Source organism: Neopsephotus bourkii, unplaced genomic scaffold (assembly GCF_033783945.1).
Source record: "Neopsephotus bourkii isolate Nb327-2 ecotype Australia unplaced genomic scaffold, CSIRO-AGI_Nbou_v1 NB_318, whole genome shotgun sequence".
In the NCBI taxonomy this organism is placed as follows: domain Eukaryota; kingdom Metazoa; phylum Chordata; class Aves; order Psittaciformes; family Psittacidae; genus Neopsephotus; species Neopsephotus bourkii.
This window is the reverse complement of record NW_026900826.1, coordinates 5,573,261-5,593,114: the sequence shown is the minus strand read 5'-3', so window position 1 is coordinate 5,593,114 and position 19,854 is coordinate 5,573,261. Positions and strand designations below refer to the sequence as shown.

General features: G+C 38.1%; 1 protein-coding gene and 1 long non-coding RNA gene across 3 annotated transcripts in view; one reads left to right on the top strand and one right to left on the bottom strand.

Annotated features, from left to right (window-relative positions):
* Positions 1-19,854, top strand: part of LOC133209121 (uncharacterized) — a 107,472-nt gene that overhangs the window by 4,804 nt on the left and 82,814 nt on the right. The gene's annotated exons all lie outside the window — the stretch shown is intronic.
* The window catches only part of LIPC (lipase C, hepatic type), a 241,920-nt gene that overhangs the window by 200,551 nt on the left and 21,515 nt on the right, over positions 1-19,854 (bottom strand). For both annotated transcript variants that reach the window (XR_009724598.1, XM_061347526.1), the window contains exons 2-3: positions 2,360-2,547; positions 397-576 (exon numbers count right to left, since the gene is read on the bottom strand). Coding sequence is in view for 1 of the 2 variants with exons in the window: in XM_061347526.1 (XP_061203510.1) it covers positions 397-576; positions 2,360-2,547 (368 nt within the window). In the remaining variant the exon portion in view is untranslated. The remainder of the gene's footprint in view (positions 1-396; positions 577-2,359; positions 2,548-19,854) is intronic.

Here is a 19,854-nt window from a genome sequence, read left to right as displayed (position 1 = left end):
GCATTCTTGAATTCTGCGTTAAAAGCAAAAGATAAAAGCACAGATAACATGCCCCATTTTACTGAATAACCACTTCCAAATGATTATGTGTGTATGCTTTCAAAGTGTGGGACTCTCAGCTGTCTGGACACATACTAACTGAAAAGCTAAAATAGCATGAAGCTCTCTCACCTCTAAAGATATATAAAAAACATTTTAATAAGCAAGAGCACTTGCTTTTTTTTCTCTTGCATAATGGAAGTTTTATGAAGTTTATGGAAGGAAAACTTTCAATATATTAAAGAAATATAAGGTATTGAAAAGAACATCGTTAATCAGCATAGTATTTCAGAAAGGTGGCAGAAGCATAAGAACAGATAAATAGGTCTTTTCCAGAGAAACATGGGTGGCTCTTACCTCCAGCCATTCCAGGAAGTCGGCTATCTCCTGTCCTATGTAGCGTGTATTCTGTACAGCAATGGGGTAGTGCTGGTGAGCAGACACAAGCCAGTCTGCAACGATCACATTAATTTGTTTTTGCTGAGACTTCAGAGCTGCTGCCATTTTCCAAATCCAGCTTTCTAATATTCCATCCACCTGTTTTATTAAAAAAAGAACCAAACAAAAAACACCTATTCTTACTGTAAAGCAGTCTCTGCCAAATAGTTCTTGTTGAAAGCTCAAGGAAACAAAAACCATAATATAAAGAAGGAGGGTGTATGCTGATAACTAGATTTTGGGGGCTACAGCATGCTTCAGTGCTGAGAGTCTTTAGATTTTGGTGGACAAAAAAAATAGAATATAAGTGTATAATAACTTGTCTTGTAATATGAACTGTTATCGGTGAAATGATGTCCCAGAATATTTACACTCATCCTGAGATCATTGGTATTGCTGATTTACTGATTAAAAAGAAAGACAGAAATGCCCAGAAAATTTCTGATTTCATTCAAGAACAGATGTCCCCCGTATATTTAAATTAACAGGGTTGGAGAAGGAGGGAACCTGGAGGAATGCAGACCAGCAGGCATTTACTTCTACAGCTGTTCCATTCTGAGGTTTGGTGGACCAGAATTATTCAGAATTCATAGAATCATAGAATAGTTAGGGTTGGAAAGGACCTTAAGATCATGCAGTTCCAATCCCCTGCCATGGGCAGGGACTCTTCACACTAGACCATGTTGCCCAAAGCTCTGTCTAGCCTGGCCTTGAAGACTACCAGGAATGGAGCATTTACCACTTCTTTGGACAGCTTGTTCCAGTGGCTCACCACCCTCACAGTGAAGAACTTCTCCTTTACCTCTAACCTGAACTTCCCCTGTTTAAGTTTAAACCCATTACCCTTTTTCCTACCACCTGCAGTCCCTGATGATTGCTCTTGCATCAATTTCCTCAACTGATAGAACATCCTTATCTCTTCTGGTGTTTTAACAGAATTTGGGAGTTGCACTTCTAGGTCTCCATATGTGTTCCTCTAGGAGCCTGACATGTCTGCAAACTAGGTTAATGTGAATGGCAGCAGATGCACTCATGTACATGTTTTTTGTCTTTGAGGATGGTCTAGATTTTGAACAAATTCTGTTTTGAGAGATTTGGCTAAAATAATCTAGGGCAATATTTCATCCAAAGTCAGCTCTGCTGGTTTTTTTTGTCAGGGAAGTTCTATGCATCAAGGGTGTTTTCCAGAGTTTCTTTGTGTATTTGCAGATGTTCAGAAAAAGATCCCATTTTGCTCCCTTGTTGTGATGGCATGGGTTCTATGTGAATCAAGGATCTGTTTAAATGATGTTATTTCTTATCCTGCCTTTTGTTTCAGCAGCTGAGAAGCAGCTGATCAAAGGTCCCATTAGTACAGCAGTGCTAATGCTAGGCTTTTGAGAAAGGTTTTCATGGGGGATTTTTTCCTTTTTTACAGTTTAACTGGAAGCAGTTCAGTGATAATTCATTGACAATGAAGGTTTCATTTTCAGCTGAAGTGGCTTAGTGAGAAACTCTCTTTAAAGGTGTATCTGTGAGAAAAATGTGGGGAGATTATGTGCACTTTCCATTAAGTGTGTAAATGTATGGCAGTGAACATACCAGAGAAATGAATCTGGTATTTAGTCCTCTAGAAGCATAGCACGTTAATTCAGCTTGTTTGAGCTCTGCTTTAAATTGGGGCTGACCCTAATTCTTGGCATGGGACTCCCATAAGAAAAATTGTCTGTAGATTTCCTTCAGAATTGTGGTGGCGAATATCCTCTTTATATTATTTCTAGCCATGTTTGCTACCAGGGGAATCCACCATTCTTCTGAAGTTACTTTTGGCAGAAGCATGAAGAGAAGGAAAGTATATCAAATCACATGTAGTTTGAATTAAACGTAAAATGTGAGTGCATACCGACCAGCCATGGACTATTATCACCAGAGGAAGAGAGGCATTGAAACTGCATTTATCAAGAGTCTCCAACTGGTTATAAAAAATCCGACAGTCTTCTTTAGTTGCATCTGCATAGAGTCGAAATTTGGTTGCAAAGTTTTGGTGATCTTTCTTTGTCCTAGTGTGCTGACTCTGCGATTCCAGTGCCTCTGAAATGAGATTTGTAAGGATGGAAGAAGTTACTAGTGAAACACAGTTTATAAGACAGAGTAAATTAGTAAGACTGAAACTTTAGCTGTGTGTAATTGCTGCCTACTCCAGGTGGGTTTAAACTGTACATTTTGGGTCTAAATAGTGGTTTCTTTCAAAATTTGAGATGGTCTAAATGTGCCTCCAAGTCCATCTATTTGAGCAATAACAATTACACAGGAAATCTTGATCTCATTACTATGTGCCCTTATAAAATGCATAAGTATTTTAAGAACCCAGCACAGGTGGTGTGACTTTACAATGTTAGTGCTTGCGCAGGCAAGCTCATTCATAGGCTATTAACTCTGCAGGGCATATCTTACTAATGTGCATTTGCTAGTAATTGTTGAGCATGCTTCATTACACTAAAATAACCATTTTATTCAGGGTTATAATTCTGCTTGGAAACTTAGGTTACTGCTTAAAATGACATAACGCATAATACATGATGCTTTTTCTCTAAAAAGGCAAGATGAAATGGTCTTGTTCCAGTTGCAGTGTTTTTGGTGGTTTTGTTTTTAGATGAAATAGCTTGGTACATATAGGATAGCATTTTTGGAAATGTCTGTTAACTACATGGGATGCTGTCTGTATTTAAGAAAGTGGGGGCAAAGTGAGCTGTGTTCTCATCAACATTATGAGCTTAGAAGGAAAAACATAAATGTAGAGAAATTGCTTGAGTAAAGGAAAAAGAAGTAAAATAAAGCAGAAGCTTATAAAAACGCATTGTGACATGCAGGCCTGGTGTTTCATTCTGGTAAGACTTCAGACTCTTTTAGTTATCTGAAAATTATGTAATTAATTATTCCTAAACTAGAAAAAAAAGGACATTGGTAGAAAAAAAAGTCAAGTTTTGATGGACTGGACAAATGAGAGGTTACGGTTGATTGTGTTGGAAAAGAAACTTTGAATGGAGAGAGTTTACTGATGGAGTTCCTCGGCAACTGTTTTTTTTTCTAATCTTGTTTTCTTGTTTTCATTAAAGAAGCAGGAAAGATAAAAGCCTGTCAAAATTTGGGAGACATTTGCTAATACTGCAGAGAGCAAAATGTTAAACACTACGAGCTAGATCGCCTTGAAAATATGACAACAGAACCAGGTAGAGATCTTGTACTATGAAGTGCAAAGTCACGCAGTTGATAGCAATTTCTTTAAAAATGGGGCTTATAAATTGGGAGTGACATAAGGGGAAAAACACTTGACTGTAGTAATCCATAACAAAACTGACTCACTGCTGTGATTTGGGTGTGAGAAAGGAAAACATAATCCCAAGATGCACCAAGGAAGATGTTGTGGGTAGGAAGAGAGGATGTTTAGTACTAGTAAGTTATTATTAACAACATACAGAGCAGTGTGTATAGTATTTTATTCACTGAGAAAGAAGTTAAATTATCTGTGTTGGACAGAACTCATGTTAGTTAAATTTTAGTTCTTGAATTTTTCTTGCATGAAAGTGCCTTAGTATGCCTTAGTATTAGAAATACTGTATTTTGTCTTCTAAGTCAGCACATTTAATTTCTTTTGTACATCACAACTTATGTCTGGAGGTGCTTTCAGAAACCATCTAAAATCATAGCATATTTATTTCTATATTCTATCTGGAAATGTATCCTGAGGTTCTCTGACGTTGTCTTGATAGGATTTTGATAATTTATGAGATACTTCTGATGCATTTATAGATGAGCCTTTATCCTGCAAGCAGTTTTGGTGATGGGGAAACTCCCATACTCATATATTTGCAGTAGTAGCGTGCTATAATGCACAGTACAAAGAATCCTAATGTGAAAGCATGCTGGATTTAGATCAGACTATTTTTGCCACATGTCAGTCTTGTTAGAAATTTTATTCAGGGTTTTATTTTAGTATAATGATATGACACAATACAAACAGCACATTTAATTTGGTTAAGTGAATGGCAATTCTGGCAAGAAAACTCCCAAGCTGAACTGCACTGGATGTGCACTGTTTTCTCTTTGTCCCTAATTATTGTACGTTCCAAGTAACTGCAGGCAATGTTATGTTTTCTGGCTAGGAAACATTATTGTATAAAGTTGTTCAGCCTTTTATGAGAGCTGGAAATTCATAAGCTTCAAAGATAGATCGTGAAGGTTTAGTTGTCAAAATTCTTAGCTTTGATATCTCACATTTTTCATAATGGTGCTTTTAACTGTGGTAGCTGATCATTTCTCTGTTACAATGTCTGTTTAACAGCATTTCTGTTTGATTTTTTTGCTGGGAGTGGGCTCAGTTTCTGAAGAAAGTAATATTAGGAGAAAGTGAATCTAGATAAAGAACTAAAAATCAGAGTTCTAATTACGGTGATATTCTCTACCTCTGTTATTTCCAGGCTTTGGGGGGTACTCCTTACACAAAGATGAGTATTGTGCTCTATTTTTAGCACAAAGAAAAACAAACTTGTGCCTGTTATTATACACATCCTTTCTTTGTTTTATGCCTTGTTTTAATTTTCCTTTCACTCTGTTTCTGCAAAGCAAAGGCGCTTTGTCACTTTCCGTATTGCTTGTCCAGACTACAGAAAACAAGTCTAATAAATAGCTTTTTTCTTTATACATGGACTGTGAAAGTGCTGTGGTACTGTAATGAGTGTAATGAGTGTAATGAGTGAGCTTTTGGCTTGCTAGTAAGTCTGAGATTAAAAATACAGTTTGAAATTCTTCAAGGCTGTCAAAAATTAAAAGTTCCAACAGAATCTGTTGTGTTACTAGACAAAACTGCTTCAATCTGTTAATCCATGTGATGACTTGGAGAAGAAAATAGTCTGAAGAGTTTGGCTTCTACAACAGACTTTTGCTAAAAATGCCGTACCAGTGACTTGGTGACGTGATTGAAGGGAACTGCAAAGTTTCATAGGTTAGTTTACAAAAACAACAACATAGAGCTGCTAAAAATTTTCCTGTGCTAACTGGCTAAGAGGGCCAAGGTCTTCCTGAAACTTAGAAAGTTTCTCTTTGAAAACTTAGCCCTTACTCAGGTGAGTTGCTGACTTAATTTGGTTAAGGGAAGAGTGACTGATTGTCATCTACATGAATTTGTGCAAAGTGTTTGACTCTGTCCCGCACAAGATCATTGTCTCTAAAGTAGAGAGGTGTGGATTTGATGGATGGATCACTTGGCTGGATGGTCACACTCAGAGTTGTGGTCAATGAATTGATGTCTAAATGCAGACCAGTGACAAGTGGTGATCCTCAGGGATCAGTGTTGAGACCAGCATTATTCAACACCTTTGTCGGTGACATGGACAGTGGGACTGAGTGCACCTTCAGCAAACTTGCTGATGACACCAGGAACTGTGTGGTGTAGTCAGGACCAGGGCACTGGCCAGGGTTTGAAACCAGGAAATATCATAATGTAGGGGGGAGGGGAGTGATCCAGAATCTAAATGAATTTCTTTCAATAGCATGTCTGGACATAATAATACAATTACAAAATATCTGCATCACACCACAGAATTTGCTTAAAGGTATAGGGAATGAGGACAAAGTATGGTAGGACTGCGTAAGGTGAAGAGCAAAATTTTAATATTGAAAGTCATACATTTTAAATTTGGCTTATGATAAAGCATAAAAGCTTTGATTAGAATTGGCATTCGTAGTTAAGGAAAGTAGCTTTTCTGGTGAAGAAAACTAATGTTCCACGTCCTTCTTCCTATCATGGAACTCTACAGGAAGAGTTTCTCAATAAGGTATCACTGAAGAGGGTTAAAGAGGAGGTTTCAGTGACACTCACCTAATTCATAGGCCATTGAAAAATTATGAATGGCAGCTGAACTTTGGGTTGCTGGTATGTTAAGTTTACTTAGAAAATCACAAACATGTACCCCTCTGCCTACACACAGCACATTTTTTCTAATTGCCTTTTCACTCTTACTGCAGCATCTATTCATGTCATGAGTGGATTTGTCTGAGCTTTAATAAATCTTCAGTATCTTTTGGATGGTTTTTACTGCTTTTCATTCATGTAAGTGTTTTCAGAAGAGTGCTTACGTATTGTGTTGTTATTTTAGTGTGACCAGTATCCAACTGGTCACATTCAAGCAAGAAATGACAACTTTTTGTGGTCTCCAGAATTAGAGAATTCTGTTGTGAAATTGAGCAAAGTCACTGATGTGTTAATGATTTTTGTTTGGGCCATGGAAAGTGAAGTGCATCACAGATCCATTCAATTCCATAGGGGGAATGGAATTCTGGAGGGGTTCTAGGGGGGTTTGATCAGTTAAAAAAAGAGCAAATCACATGGGAGTGTTCAGGAGTCTTAATCTGACAAATGCTTCCCTTAGAGCTAGTCTTGCTTGAAGCATAGTTGTTGGTGTTCATGTTGGATATGGAATATCCTCTTCAGTAACCCCTCTTACTTTGCTTTGTACTGCCTGTCATAACTTCCAGACTGTGTGCTTACTAGGGAAAGCCATTTCCTGCAACTGACACAAAATGACACAAAGAAATAGTAGACTATAAGAATATACATTGTAATGGACTCCTACATCTAAAAATCCTACAAAATTTAAGCACTAGCGTGTAAAATGTAGATAAATTGTATGTTTTAGTTGCTTGATGTTTACCTGAACATTTTACAAGCTGCTGTAGGCAATAATTTTTGTATAATAGGTACAAAATCAGGATCAGAATTCTGGTATTTAAAAATGTATCCAGTAAAAATGGTGATGGGAATGGACTGGAAACATCAGGCTGGCATTTGCTTTTATGTTACTGATTTAAAGCACTACCTTCTAGCGGGGTGTGGTCCATTCTCTATTTTATTGAGATTCGTTATTTAAGGTACTTACATGTAAGCTGATTTTTATTGTTTATGCCAGTTGAAGGCTTTTGTGTGCCACTGACTGACAGTTAAAAGCTTCATCTCATGTAGTTCCTAAGTGAGTACTCTCAACCTGTGTGCGTGGGGGGGTGGGGTTGGGGAGGGAATTCTGGGTCTTTGATTGCTCCAGGATCCCAGGCAAGATAAGGATGCCAAAACTAAGGTCTGTTGACTCAGGAGAGGTCCTCTCCTTTGAGGAGAGGCTGTTAGCTAACCACTGTTAATCTTTTGTTAACATACTTAAAAACCTTTGTTGAAAAATCCATTAAGAGGAGAGCACATAAAACCATGCCATTCATTCCCTGTGTGTTTAATGGCTTTCAAATCATCCAGATAGTGCTACTAGAGGGTGGCATTTTTTGGTATCTAAATACAGCTGATACTTCCTGAACCTGTTATGATCAGCCACTGTAATCATGCTTTGAATCACTGTGGAAGACACAGTTGTCTGAGATAACTGATAAAAATAAAAACGCATCCCACAGTTTAACCAAGAGAAGGTTGTTCTGCTGTGCTCTCCCTGGACCTCTCAGGTCTGTGTTTTGTATTTACCTGGGCTATTTGTGGAAGGGGTGAGGATCCTATAAGTTTGTTTGCAGGTGTGATTAGCAACTGTAGTGTTAGAACTGTATGCTGGGAAGGGAAGTGATTCTCGCATGAGACTCCACCTACAATACTGCATTCAGCTCTGAGGCCCCCAACACAAGAGGGATGTGGACGTGCTTGAGCATGTCCAGAAGAGACATGCTCTGAGGCCTGGATCAGCTCTGCTGTGGAGGCAGGCTGAGAGAGCTGGGCTTGTTCAGCCTGGAGAAGGCTCAGAGCAGCTTTCCAGTACCTAAAGAGTGCTTACAAGAAATCTGAAGAGGGACTTCAGGCAAGAGCAAACTGAAAGAGGGTGGATTTATCAAAATATTTATCTAATATTAGGAAGACATTCTTCCCTGTGTGAGGGTGTTGAGGCCCTGGCACAGGTTGCCCAGAGAAGCTGTGGCTGCCCCATCCCTGGCTGTGTTCAAGGCCTGGTTGAAGGAGGCTTTGAGCACCCTGGTCTAGTAGGTGTCTCTGCCATGTTAGGGCAATCTTTCAGGTCCTTTCCAACACAAACCATTCTATGAACTGTTAGCAGAGGTCCACATCTCTGTCATTTTCTGGTTAGTTCTATTCAGAATTAATTTCTGGGTGCAGGCAATTGGAGAAAGAAGAGAATATGATGTCTTGTTCAGTAATAGCAGAACCATGATTTTAAGAGATTATTAACATGTTAGTAAGGAGCTTAGACCTAGAGGATATTTCTCCCTTTCTTTTTTAAAATTAGAAGGCTTTCCAAAGGAAAAGTAATTTCAAAAAATATGCAGCATTGAATTCATGACATATATAAGCACTGTAAAAACTATTCAGAGTCTTCAGTAAAGAGCACTGTTTATTACAACTTGTTTCCTTGGTGGTTTAAAACATAAAGGAGTGCAACCTACTCTCAGAGGTTGCTTATATTAAAATAATTGAAAAAATACCCTCAGTTGTTTTTTAAATTCTCTACTTATGAATCTTGTACTGATACTTATTTGAAATTGCCTCTTAAGGCAGGTAGTAGGTACAGACAGTTTCAGTTCCTTGCAGTGCTTTAATTAGCAGTATTTTTGTGTCTGGAGAATAAAACTAGCATATCAGAACAAGTCTTGATAAGAAAACTTGGAACAGATGATGAAAGGGATTAAATAGCATGTTTTGGTTTCTGCTTACTGTCATGTATCTATTATTCAGAGATATAACTCTTAAGTCACCTGTGAGTTCCTCTAAATTATCTGTTTATTATTTACATGTATTATTTAATTGCAGAGAATGTGTTTTTCTTTCTCCTCTAACTAAATTAGTATTTGTCATTGGTTTTGAGCACTGGATTGTCTCAAAATTCTCCAAAGAATTGCAGCTTTTTTTTTTTTTTTTTTTTTATTCCTGTGCCTTACTCTTTTCATCTTTTCTCTGTAAAATCCTTCTTTACTAGTGAAACTACAAAGCTTTTCACATGTCCTTTATTTAGAATCAAGTCTTGAAGTGATGGTTAGAACAGAAGGCAAAGCAATAACACCCACCCTCCAAACTGTTAACTGTTCCTTTTGTCTTTTTATATCAGATGAAACTTCATGGAAGAACACTGATCTCAAAAGCTTGGTATCTCGTTTCTTGTCTGATTAAGTTAGGTAAACAATTTTTTCCTCTTTTCTATCCTTCATTATAACATAATTTAAAAATATTAGTTCTCCATTATTTAATCTCCAGTACAATAATCAGCAAGCTTGTGAGACTTGCGAAAGAACAGGGCAACCAGTGCACAAAGAAACCAGCAGTGCCTCTTTGTTTAGAGCTCAGCTGCTGGGTTCTGGGCTGATGCCCTGTGCAGAACAAAACACTCAGATCTCTCTCAGAGGGTACAGAAGGAGGCACCAACCGCACAGCCATTGGACAGCTTGCATTATTTACAGGGTGACAAATATGCTGTCCTCCTAGTTTTCTCATGTAAAGTACTTATAAATGTGAACATTCAAGTGCTACTTGTGCCATGTGCTAAATTGAAATTAGAACACGAGTCTAATCACAATTTCCTAAAAAAAATTTTTGGAAATCATTACAGTATGGTTTTCTGGGAATGTTTTGGACTAGCACATAATCTAGATCTCAAATTGCTACTATAAATTAGTGTTACAAGTAATCATCTCCCATCTGTTACCTAACCAAAACTTTCATAGTTTCAAGTAAGTTAAAAGCAGGTATATGTTAGGAAAAATACTTCCACCCTTCATGAAAATGCTTCCTTTCAAATATATGTGTGGCTCAATTTTTTTGGCAGGGGTTTCTGCCAAGGTGTTCAGATGCCTGATTTGGAGCTTAAATTTCCTTTTTCTTGATATTAAAAGCAAAAAGATGAAATAATCACAAACTGCCTGTACCAAATGTATTTGTTTGTGGGATGTTATCAGTAGAAGGGGCAAAAGAATAATAACAAATGTGAAGCTAAGTAGAATAGGACTCTTCAGCCAAGAGACAGCTAAGAGGGATACGGTACAGAGGTCTGTAAAATCATGGATGTCATGGATCACTTGTATGTCTTTCTCAGTACAAAATGTAAGGATTATTTTGATAAAATATTTGGACAGCAAAAGATGATGAAAGCGTTCTCCTCAATATGTGTAGTTAATCTGTGGAATTTCTTGCTAGGTATGATGTAGGTATCAAGCATTTGTTTGAGGTTAGGAGGAAACTGGAAGTATCTGTGTAAGAGAAGTCCAGTGGGGATTACTATACACATAGATACCACCACTTACTCAGTAGATCCATGAACTGAAAATGGTTGATGGCTGGGAGAGTACGTGGGGGAAGTACTATGTGTCAATGTCCTCTGCTGGATATGCATCTGCTTTGGGTGATCGAACTAGATGGAGTCTGGGTTTCATCCACTACAGCCACACTTCTGTTTGATTAGAGCTGCCTGGCATTACTTTAAAAAAAATAGTGTTGAAATCAGAATTGATCAACAACATATTTAGGCTTATTTATGTTGAACTGTTTGAACCTTTGATTTGCAGTTTTGTTGCTGTTGAAATTTTGGCTTTTATCTAGTTTGGGCTAGGAAATGTTTTTATAAATGGATATAAAAATATTTTCCTGTTTAGCTTAGTAAAATTCAAGTAATTTCTTACCCTGGAAGAGGTGAACTAGACCGAAACAGGAAATATAGACCAAAGAATTCAAAACCATTCATGTACTTGCTTATAAGATTGTGATTCAGAGCACTGTTTTCTTCAATTTTATTTCTAAGGGACCAGGAGGAAGCTTCTATTACTTATGTGCATGTCCCTTGGAACTGTTCCACATACACTGACACTATCATGACAGGTGTAAATTTTGATTAAAAAAAGCCAGTCTTGCAAAAAACAAGTTATTTTGGGGGTTGTATTTTAGGATAGCTGTGCTGGAAGTGGGAGTTCATTTTCTTTCTATGACCTTACTTTTTCTTCTGTGTGATCCTGCAGTGAAATCACATGTCAACTTGCTATGTCAGAAATTCTGGATCTCAGCATTCCTTAGGATGAGGACAAATGAAATATATACAGCAAGAACATGTGTTTGAAGCACAGGAAAAATAATGGGGCATTTATGAGACTGAGAAAATAGAAGCATTAGAATTTTCAGAACGTTAGCACAGAAAAGTGTTACTGAGTCAAACTCAGTCACTAGGCCATGGCACAGCCCTCCAGGCCAGACTGCTGCATAGTAGCTATGTTTCCTAGAAGGCAGAGCCGAGCTGATGGGTGGTGACTGTAGGTGCAGGCACAGTATTCATAGGCACAATCAGCCTTGTCAGCCCAGGGAAATAAGTGTGTTGTAGATTTACTTACAAATTTTTGGTACTAGCCATTCTCAGAAACTGCCTTTGTGAGTATTTATGCTTGGTGCTATTTTGATACTCAGAAAAAGGTAAATCCCTGTCTCAGAGTTTGCAGAAAAGCTGTGGGAAGAGGTCCGTGGTGCACGAAAGATGATTGAGTGTTGCAGTGGAAAGTAGTTTAAAAAAAAGGGGGGGGGGAGGGGAGAAAGAATTTTAATGAATTTCAGCCTTAGAACTGTGGTAACAAATATAAAGAGATAAGACAGCTCTCCAGTACCAGGCTGTCCATTTGTTAAAGTGGGGGAATCTGCCTAGCTTAAGTATAATTGAATTCCAGTCTACCAAAGTGGCCTTTGTCCAATCCAAGGAATAGAAGCAAGCATCCAAAGGTCTCAGTCTAAGAGTGGTGATTTGGCATCTGATCCCTTCAAGTTTTCATACTTCTAAAAAACCTCTGTTTTAGAGGAGGTACTGTGAAAATTTCTATGGATATGTTATTTGGAGCTTTATTTTGCTTAAATTACCCTCTCCTCCCTTCCTTCTTGTTTCCTTTTTTCTTGCCTCTCAGATATGGTCCTGTTTTTTTTCCATTGAGCCCTTTGGTTTTGAGTTTGTTTTTTTTTTGTTGTTTTTTTTGGGGGGGTGTGTGTGTATGTGTTTGGTTTTTGTCTTTTTTAATAGTGTTGTTTTATTTTTCCTGGTTTTGTCTGAAAGCCTCAGTTAAGTCAGGGGAAATCCTGGTTTTGCAGCACATAGGGACTGTTTGCTTTGACAATGGCTAGGTGTGTTCATCTAAGCTAGAGTTTGATGGTTTTCACTGATATGGTATCAAAAGGCTTTGATCATTTGAAGTGTATCCTGAATTTCTCCAAACTCATCTTTTACAGTGGATGCCTGTAGATTCCAAAAGCTCTGCAGTGCACACTACAGACGTTATCTCTATGCAATTATGTCTAGAAATGAGACTTCTCACCAAACACTGATTATTTTATTTTAATTAGGCTCTTTAAGAGGAAGGGAAATTTACTGTCGAGATATTTTAAAGTAGATTCTGCATACTGAGCCCATATTTATTATTGCTGTCATACAATTTTTGTTACGGTTTTCCTTGTACAGGTGACCTGAGTCCAGATTGTAATTGGTGTTGCTTAAACCATAGTTCACAGAAATTTTTCAAGTACTTTTGCCTGATACTTCTAGTACAACTGTCTCTTAAGTGACCACTCTTAAAGAGGGGTCACACAATGTGTGACAAAGATTTGTTAGCTGAAGTTTGGGGTGAGCCATTATCAAAATTGGCAAAGCTGTTGCTGAGCTCTGCAGGACTTTCCAGGAGTCCTTTGAAAACTATTATTCAAGATATTATTTTGTGGAATACTTAATACTATATGCATTCTATAATACAAAAAGTCATTAAAAAGATGAACAGTGTACAGAACTTTTATTAAGAGCTTTATCCCTTTAACCCATAAGGCCAGACACCTTTGCACACTGTGATTCCAGTCATGGAGACAAGATGTATAAAATGATCAAAAATGTATTTTAAAAGTCATGGGGCTAAGGTCCAGTAAGTTAGGTGGCTGGGCAGTTGATCTGTGCCCATTCAAAGCCTTAAATTTCAATTTTAAGTGAGATAAAGCTGCTTCTTGGGAACAGTGCAAGGGCACACAGTGCTGGAATTTTAGCCTGCTGCTACAGTGACAGTGACAATTCATGTCAGGGCCTCTGGCAGTATTTGAATTTTGGGTGTAAAATTCTAAATTTGGGATGAAGAGAGAAAAGGTAGGTTTTGGTGCTGTTCCAAGTCAAGAAATCTGGAAACCAGTAGCAGTAAAGAAGTATTAGAGGGCAGTAAAGGAGTACCTAATGATATGTTAGAGCATAGTTTGGTTCATAATTATCCATTATAGCTATGTAATTTATATAACTACCTTATGTGGTGTTGTATGAAGTGCATACACATACAGGAACATATATATATATTTATAAAAATCTGTACACTATTGTTAAAAGCTATGTATAAATACTACAGGGCTTATAGGTACTTGATACAGTATATGATATTCCCTATTTTTTAATATGAATGAAATATTCCTTTGGGCATTTGTGTTAGAAGGTTCAAGTATTTGATATTCATAGACCGTATACAATACTCCCTGTGCATCCATGCATCACTGAACATCTTTGTACAGCCCCAGAGCATGGCTCTTAATGCAGGTGAACAACATGCTGAGATAACAGTGGCAGTAGTTCAGATAATCTTGATAAACTTGAAGGCATAAGTAAGCCACTAATTTCGTGGATAAATTTTGATTATGTTTTTTCTTCTCCTGTATTATTTGGTATTGGTTTCTCTTTGACCAGATTTTTAGTGTCTCTTGTTTGATCTGTTAAGTCTGTTCCTGAAGTCCTGTGTCTCTAGGCTTTGACAACAGTATGTCAGATTGAAGGAAATTTTAATGTTCGGTTTCAGTTGGATCATTTTTTAGTTGCGTGTTTGTTGTTTTATCAGTTGCAGATTGTCATGAACCAAACTCTGAAGAATGAAGTTGCTTTCCGTATTTAGAATACCTGGAAACTGATGAGCAAAATTACTATGTTCCAAAGTGAATTGTAGTACAATCATTATGCATTTGTTTTCTAGGACACCTGAAAGTGCACACAATTTTTTCAGTTAAAATGTCTTAGAGATTGCTAAAACCTATTATGAAATAATTGGGAAAATGAATATATTTTGGAAGTGCAAACTGTCTTAATTCATCAGCTGCCCTTGCTCATTCTCTCTAGACTGCTTCCAGCTTCACAAATGTATGAATACGAGAACAGATACCATTCTGTGGAGCTTCTTTGATCTCTGCTTGTGATACCTCGTTGGGTAGAAAGTGATCATAGATTAACTGAACCATGAATGAGCTGTTGAATTCTTCACATGTTATTAGATTTACTGGTGGATGGTTAATGAAACAGCCTTTTGTTCTGTCACCAGGAGCTGATCAACAGAATCCAACAGGGCAGGACACAGAAAGTGTGCTGAAGCCATGTTTGCTTTGCAAAGCAAACTGGATCTGCTTTAGTGGAGAAAATTAACAAGTATAGACAATATTAAATTTTACTATAAATTGATGGGGTTTATAAATTGGAAGTATGAAATCTTTCCAAAAGGATGGCATCATTAAACAAGAGATATATTAAATCTGACAGCCTGAAAAGCACAAAAAAAGAATGAAAACACCAGTTGTCAGTGAAAAGGAAGTTGTTCAGAACTGATTATACAATAGCAAGGGTAACTAAAGGCTTGCAGACTTCCTTTTGAAATCAGTGGAAGCTGGAAGAGTATGGTAACCTTCATGGGTCCTGACCAGTTTGTGGACTTTTACCTCAAGATTTTTTTCTGCTCTAGTAGAGGTTAGTGCCCTGCAAACATGAGTCCACTTAACAGCTTTGGTTGCTGACCACTATACTGTTGGATTTTAGGTTTCCTAGTTTCTGTCATGCCCAGGAAGTGAGAAGTGTGAACTGCACAGTATATGTATATATGATATTATTGAATTACAACTGCTTTGGTGAAAAGGAGATGACAGTCAACTGGCTAGTTAGTGGATCTCAGGGCATGGGTGCTTTCCTGCAAGATCCACATGAGAAGTTCATAGCAGGCTTGTCCCTTCTGTGATAAAGGTTGAATTTCATAATGTCAGATTTGGCTCCCTAATGAGTAGGCTGATCTGTCAAGTTTCCAACTAGTCCAGTTATCGCTTAGAAGGGAAAGGACAGATAGACAAGTAATAATAGCCTTCAAATCTCAGTAAAGAACATAGAATCATAGAATAGTTAGGGTTGGAAAGGACCTTAAGATCATCAAGTTCCAACCCCCCTGCCATGGGCAGGGACACCTCGCTCTAAACCATATCACCCAAGGCCTTGTCCAACCTGGCTTTGAACACTGCCAGGGATGGAGCATTCACAACCTCCTTGGGCAACCTATTCCAGTGCCTCACCACCCTAACAGGAAAGAATTTCCTTCTTATATCCAATCTAAACTTCCCCTGTTTAAGTTTTAACCCATTACCCCTTGTCCTATCACTACAGTCCCTAATGAAGAGTCCATCCCCAGTTAATGCACTGATGAAGTCTCACGAGATGCTGTCACTAAAATCACTGTACACTGACCATCTCTGAGCCTGGATAGTTTGCACATAATACTTAGAATCACAGAATCAACTAGGTTGCAAAAGACCTTTAAGATCATCAAGTCCAACCATTACCCCAGGACTGCCAAGACCACAGCTAAAGCATATCACTGGGGGCCTCATCTATGTGTTTTATGAAAACTTCCAGGGACATTCTTGGGGACGTGCTTTGTGGGTAAGGTATTAGTTGATCAGTGACGTTACTAATTTCATTTCCCTGTCATAGACGTGCACAGTAGCCTCTCCGAAGCTAAGGTTAACCTCTATATAACCTTCACATTGTCTTCTGCCACTTGAGTGTTACAAACTAGTCACCTGTGGGAACAGCTCAGAAAACATAAAGGTAAAATTAATTCTAACATGTATTAGAAAAATTCTGATAGTGGCGATAGTTACTTACTCATTTTAATTAATATGGTAGCAAGAAATAAATTTGCTGGCAAGAGACATAGGCTTATAGAAGGTCTTTGGCTTTGAAAAAACACATTGGTTTTGAGACTTTATTGCATGAGAAAGAAAGCTTATGTCCAAATTCTGTAGTCTTAAGTGCTGCTGAGTGATTCCATCTATTTATTTTTCTGGTACAGGAAAATCACCTACCCACCAACAGGTAGAACATGTTAGTTACCTGGTAAAAGGCCAGGAGAAGTACCACTGATGAAATCACTGATAGCCTTGTACAACTGTATCACTGGTTAAGAAAAAAAGGAATATGGAAAGGAAAGTGATTATTTTAATGAAAAATATTGTGATCAGTATAAATCAAACTGATGTGTTTATGCTATGTTGTTCTTTCTCACTGTAAATTATCAGATTGAGCCTATCTACTTTGTATTCGCATTTTAAGATGCTCATTTGACAAGTCTTTTTGGACTCTTACATAAAAAATACATGTAACACGCACATTAGTGTAGTAATACGTAGCAGAGTAATTTCCCTGAATGTAATAACTCTGAGAATTATTATTTGCATTCTAGTGTACTCAGAGGCCTATTCAGGATAGGAGTCCCATTGTGGCAAGCATTACCAGCCACTGAAGATGGTTAGAGGAACAGATTTTTGTTCTCTTGAGAACTACCTTGATTTAGCAGATCTTTTCATGAGCTTGGTTCATGTCCTTAAGCCTTAGTTCTGGGATCTTTAGGAATGTGTCACCATAAATCAATTTTGTGTGGCCTTAAACTGTTCAGCTGCAACACTGGACCTAATTTAAAAAAAGATGTAAGACTGGATGTACCAAAAAACATTGGGAGAAGATGCACATCATGGAGAGTGGAGGCATTCAGAATTAGACATTACTGCTCCTAGAGGTGCTAGGTGGTGTAGGTGCTAGTGCTTTTCAGCTGCAGAGGGTCCCTGCTGGAAGTTTGCTGAGCAGGAGGGGTGTGCTGCCTGTTGTAGCATGTTATGATGCCAAGCTTTATGCCAGGAAGTGCACTGTCATACTTGATCTGTAAGGGAATAAGACTCATGAAGATTTTATGGAGATGTTATACAGTATTTGTGAGGGTGGAACCCATGCTCTCAGGCCTGGTCCTAGGATCTGTGCATCCATGGAGGTGATAACAGAGAACTCAGAGGTCCCATTCCCCCCTTCCTGAGTAGAGCAACTGTGACTCTTGCCCTCATCTGTTTCCATTCACTCAGCCAACATGTGAAAATTCACTTTTCTTTCTAACGGGTTAATTTGTTCTTGGCTTCTAAAAAGACTCCTTCAGAAATTTGCTAGGTCAACATTAAGAATAGGAAAGAAATGACATCACAGAAGTGAGCAGACGTGTTCCCAGAAACTGCACATACGAAGATCAGAATGGAGGCAGGACACATCTAAAGTCTTAAGCAAAAAGTCTGTCACCCAAAAATAGTGATTGTAGAAAAATTTGCATTTTAATTTGTTTAAGATTCTTTCGTGAAAAATATCAATGTAGCCCGCTCCAATCTTCCTGTACTTTTTCTCATGCTAATAGAATGACATCTCTGAAAGTGCCTGAAAAGCTGATTTTATAATCTGGCTTCATTTGACTAGCACGAAGTATGTAGGGTCAGAAATTAAAAATTCTCCAAATAGTTACAGACCGTTTGTATTTGGGCAACAATGTGAAACTTCATAGAAGTGGCTGGGAAAACCTAATGAGACTCTCAGAGGAAAGCTGGAAGCACATTCCTTTTTAATGCTTGAGAGAGGACATAGCAGAGCCAGAAACTCTCATGAATGCAATGTGAGGAAAAGGAACAGTTTGTTAGGAATCCAGAAATTGCCATCTCTTACATTCACAAGCCCAGAAGAGACATCAGTGGCTCAGCTGAACATCCAGATAGCCATTTTTTTTCTGCTTGGTGAACAGCTGCCCTTTCTGAACATGGCAAGCCTACAAAAAGCACTAGAACAGTGTCAGAATGGTATGTTTTCCCAGCCCTTCTGTGCAAAGTATAGATGTGACAAGTAAAGGCATCAGAAGATGCATGATCAGAATTGTTATGCAATCATTTATGAGAGCAGCTGTGTGAGTAAAATCATAATGGTCATCTTTTCAGCACTCTTGCCCAAGTAGCTGCATTACGGCATGCAGTAGAAAGGGAGGAAGCTGAATTATGGGCTTGACCCTGTGATACTCTGGACAGGAGTGCGCCTGGGGTAAGGCAGCATGTGGGTGCTGCTGCAGGTCAGAATCTTTGTGAATGTGAGGTGACAACAATATCTGGAGAGAAGGACCTGAGTGCGCAAATATAATGTGGGGATTACCTTTCTGTGCAGAACTGAGTTTCTGCCTAGGAATTCAGTTCTGCATTGTCTTCCTAACTACTGTAGTTTGTCAAAAGCTGCTTTCCCATATTGTGCATAGGTGGTGCTTATAACTAACTCATGCTTCTGACTTTGGTTGGCATGTTTTATCTAGAATCTGTCGTGTTTCATAGGGCAAAGAAAATGGGACTACTATTCATATGTAAAGAATTAAAGACCCAGAATGGGAGGAAATCCTGTATAAAACAGTGGTTAAAAGTCATTCCAGAAGGCTGCTTCTTTCCACTGTATCAATTTTTCTTTTTTCCTTTTTTTTTTTTTAACTACTATAACAGTAGAAACAAAGCTATTTGAAGGTAGAGTTTCCTTTGTATATAGAACCTGAATGTGCTTTAAAGTATATAACTGTGCTGCAGAAAACTGGTACTTTAACACTTATTACAAAGGAGCATGTTACAGCAGCGGATAGGCCTCCTTATATGCACCTATCTTTACCAAGGCAAAGTTTATCACCTCCCACCAGCCAGAAATTACTCCCCTTACTGTTTCAGTGCTCCAGTGTTGGACCATTGCTTACTTGTTCCAAGGAAAATCACGTAGGCTACCTCACATCACTGATTTTAACTCTTTAAATTACCTTACTTTATATTGCTTGAAACAAATTAGGGTGTACTTACATGAGCAGATCTGCTGCATGACTTGGATGAAAGTGGTAGCTTTCAGGAAACAATGAAAGCTGAGGGAGTGCTACAGGCAGTTAACCGTTGACTAGAAAAAGGCTATTTGTTCGCAGCCTGAGATACATGCATGCAGTAATTCAGTAACTTCCTGAAGACTACCTTGCTGAATTTTTCTTGAATCCTAAGGATTTAAAAATGGAGTTCAGGTATATTGCTTATGTGTAATGCTCTCTGTGTCCTACTGTGGACATTATAATCTTTTTATTGTAGTACAAAGGTGCAGAAGTTAGATATAAATAGACAGAACCTGTACCTTTTGTTGTCATCTTACTAAGCAGTAGAATCAATTTATGAAATTTCCATAGGGAGAAATAGTATCAAATTGTTCCCTTTTATTTAAATGCAAAAAACTCTGTAATGATCCCAACACCCTT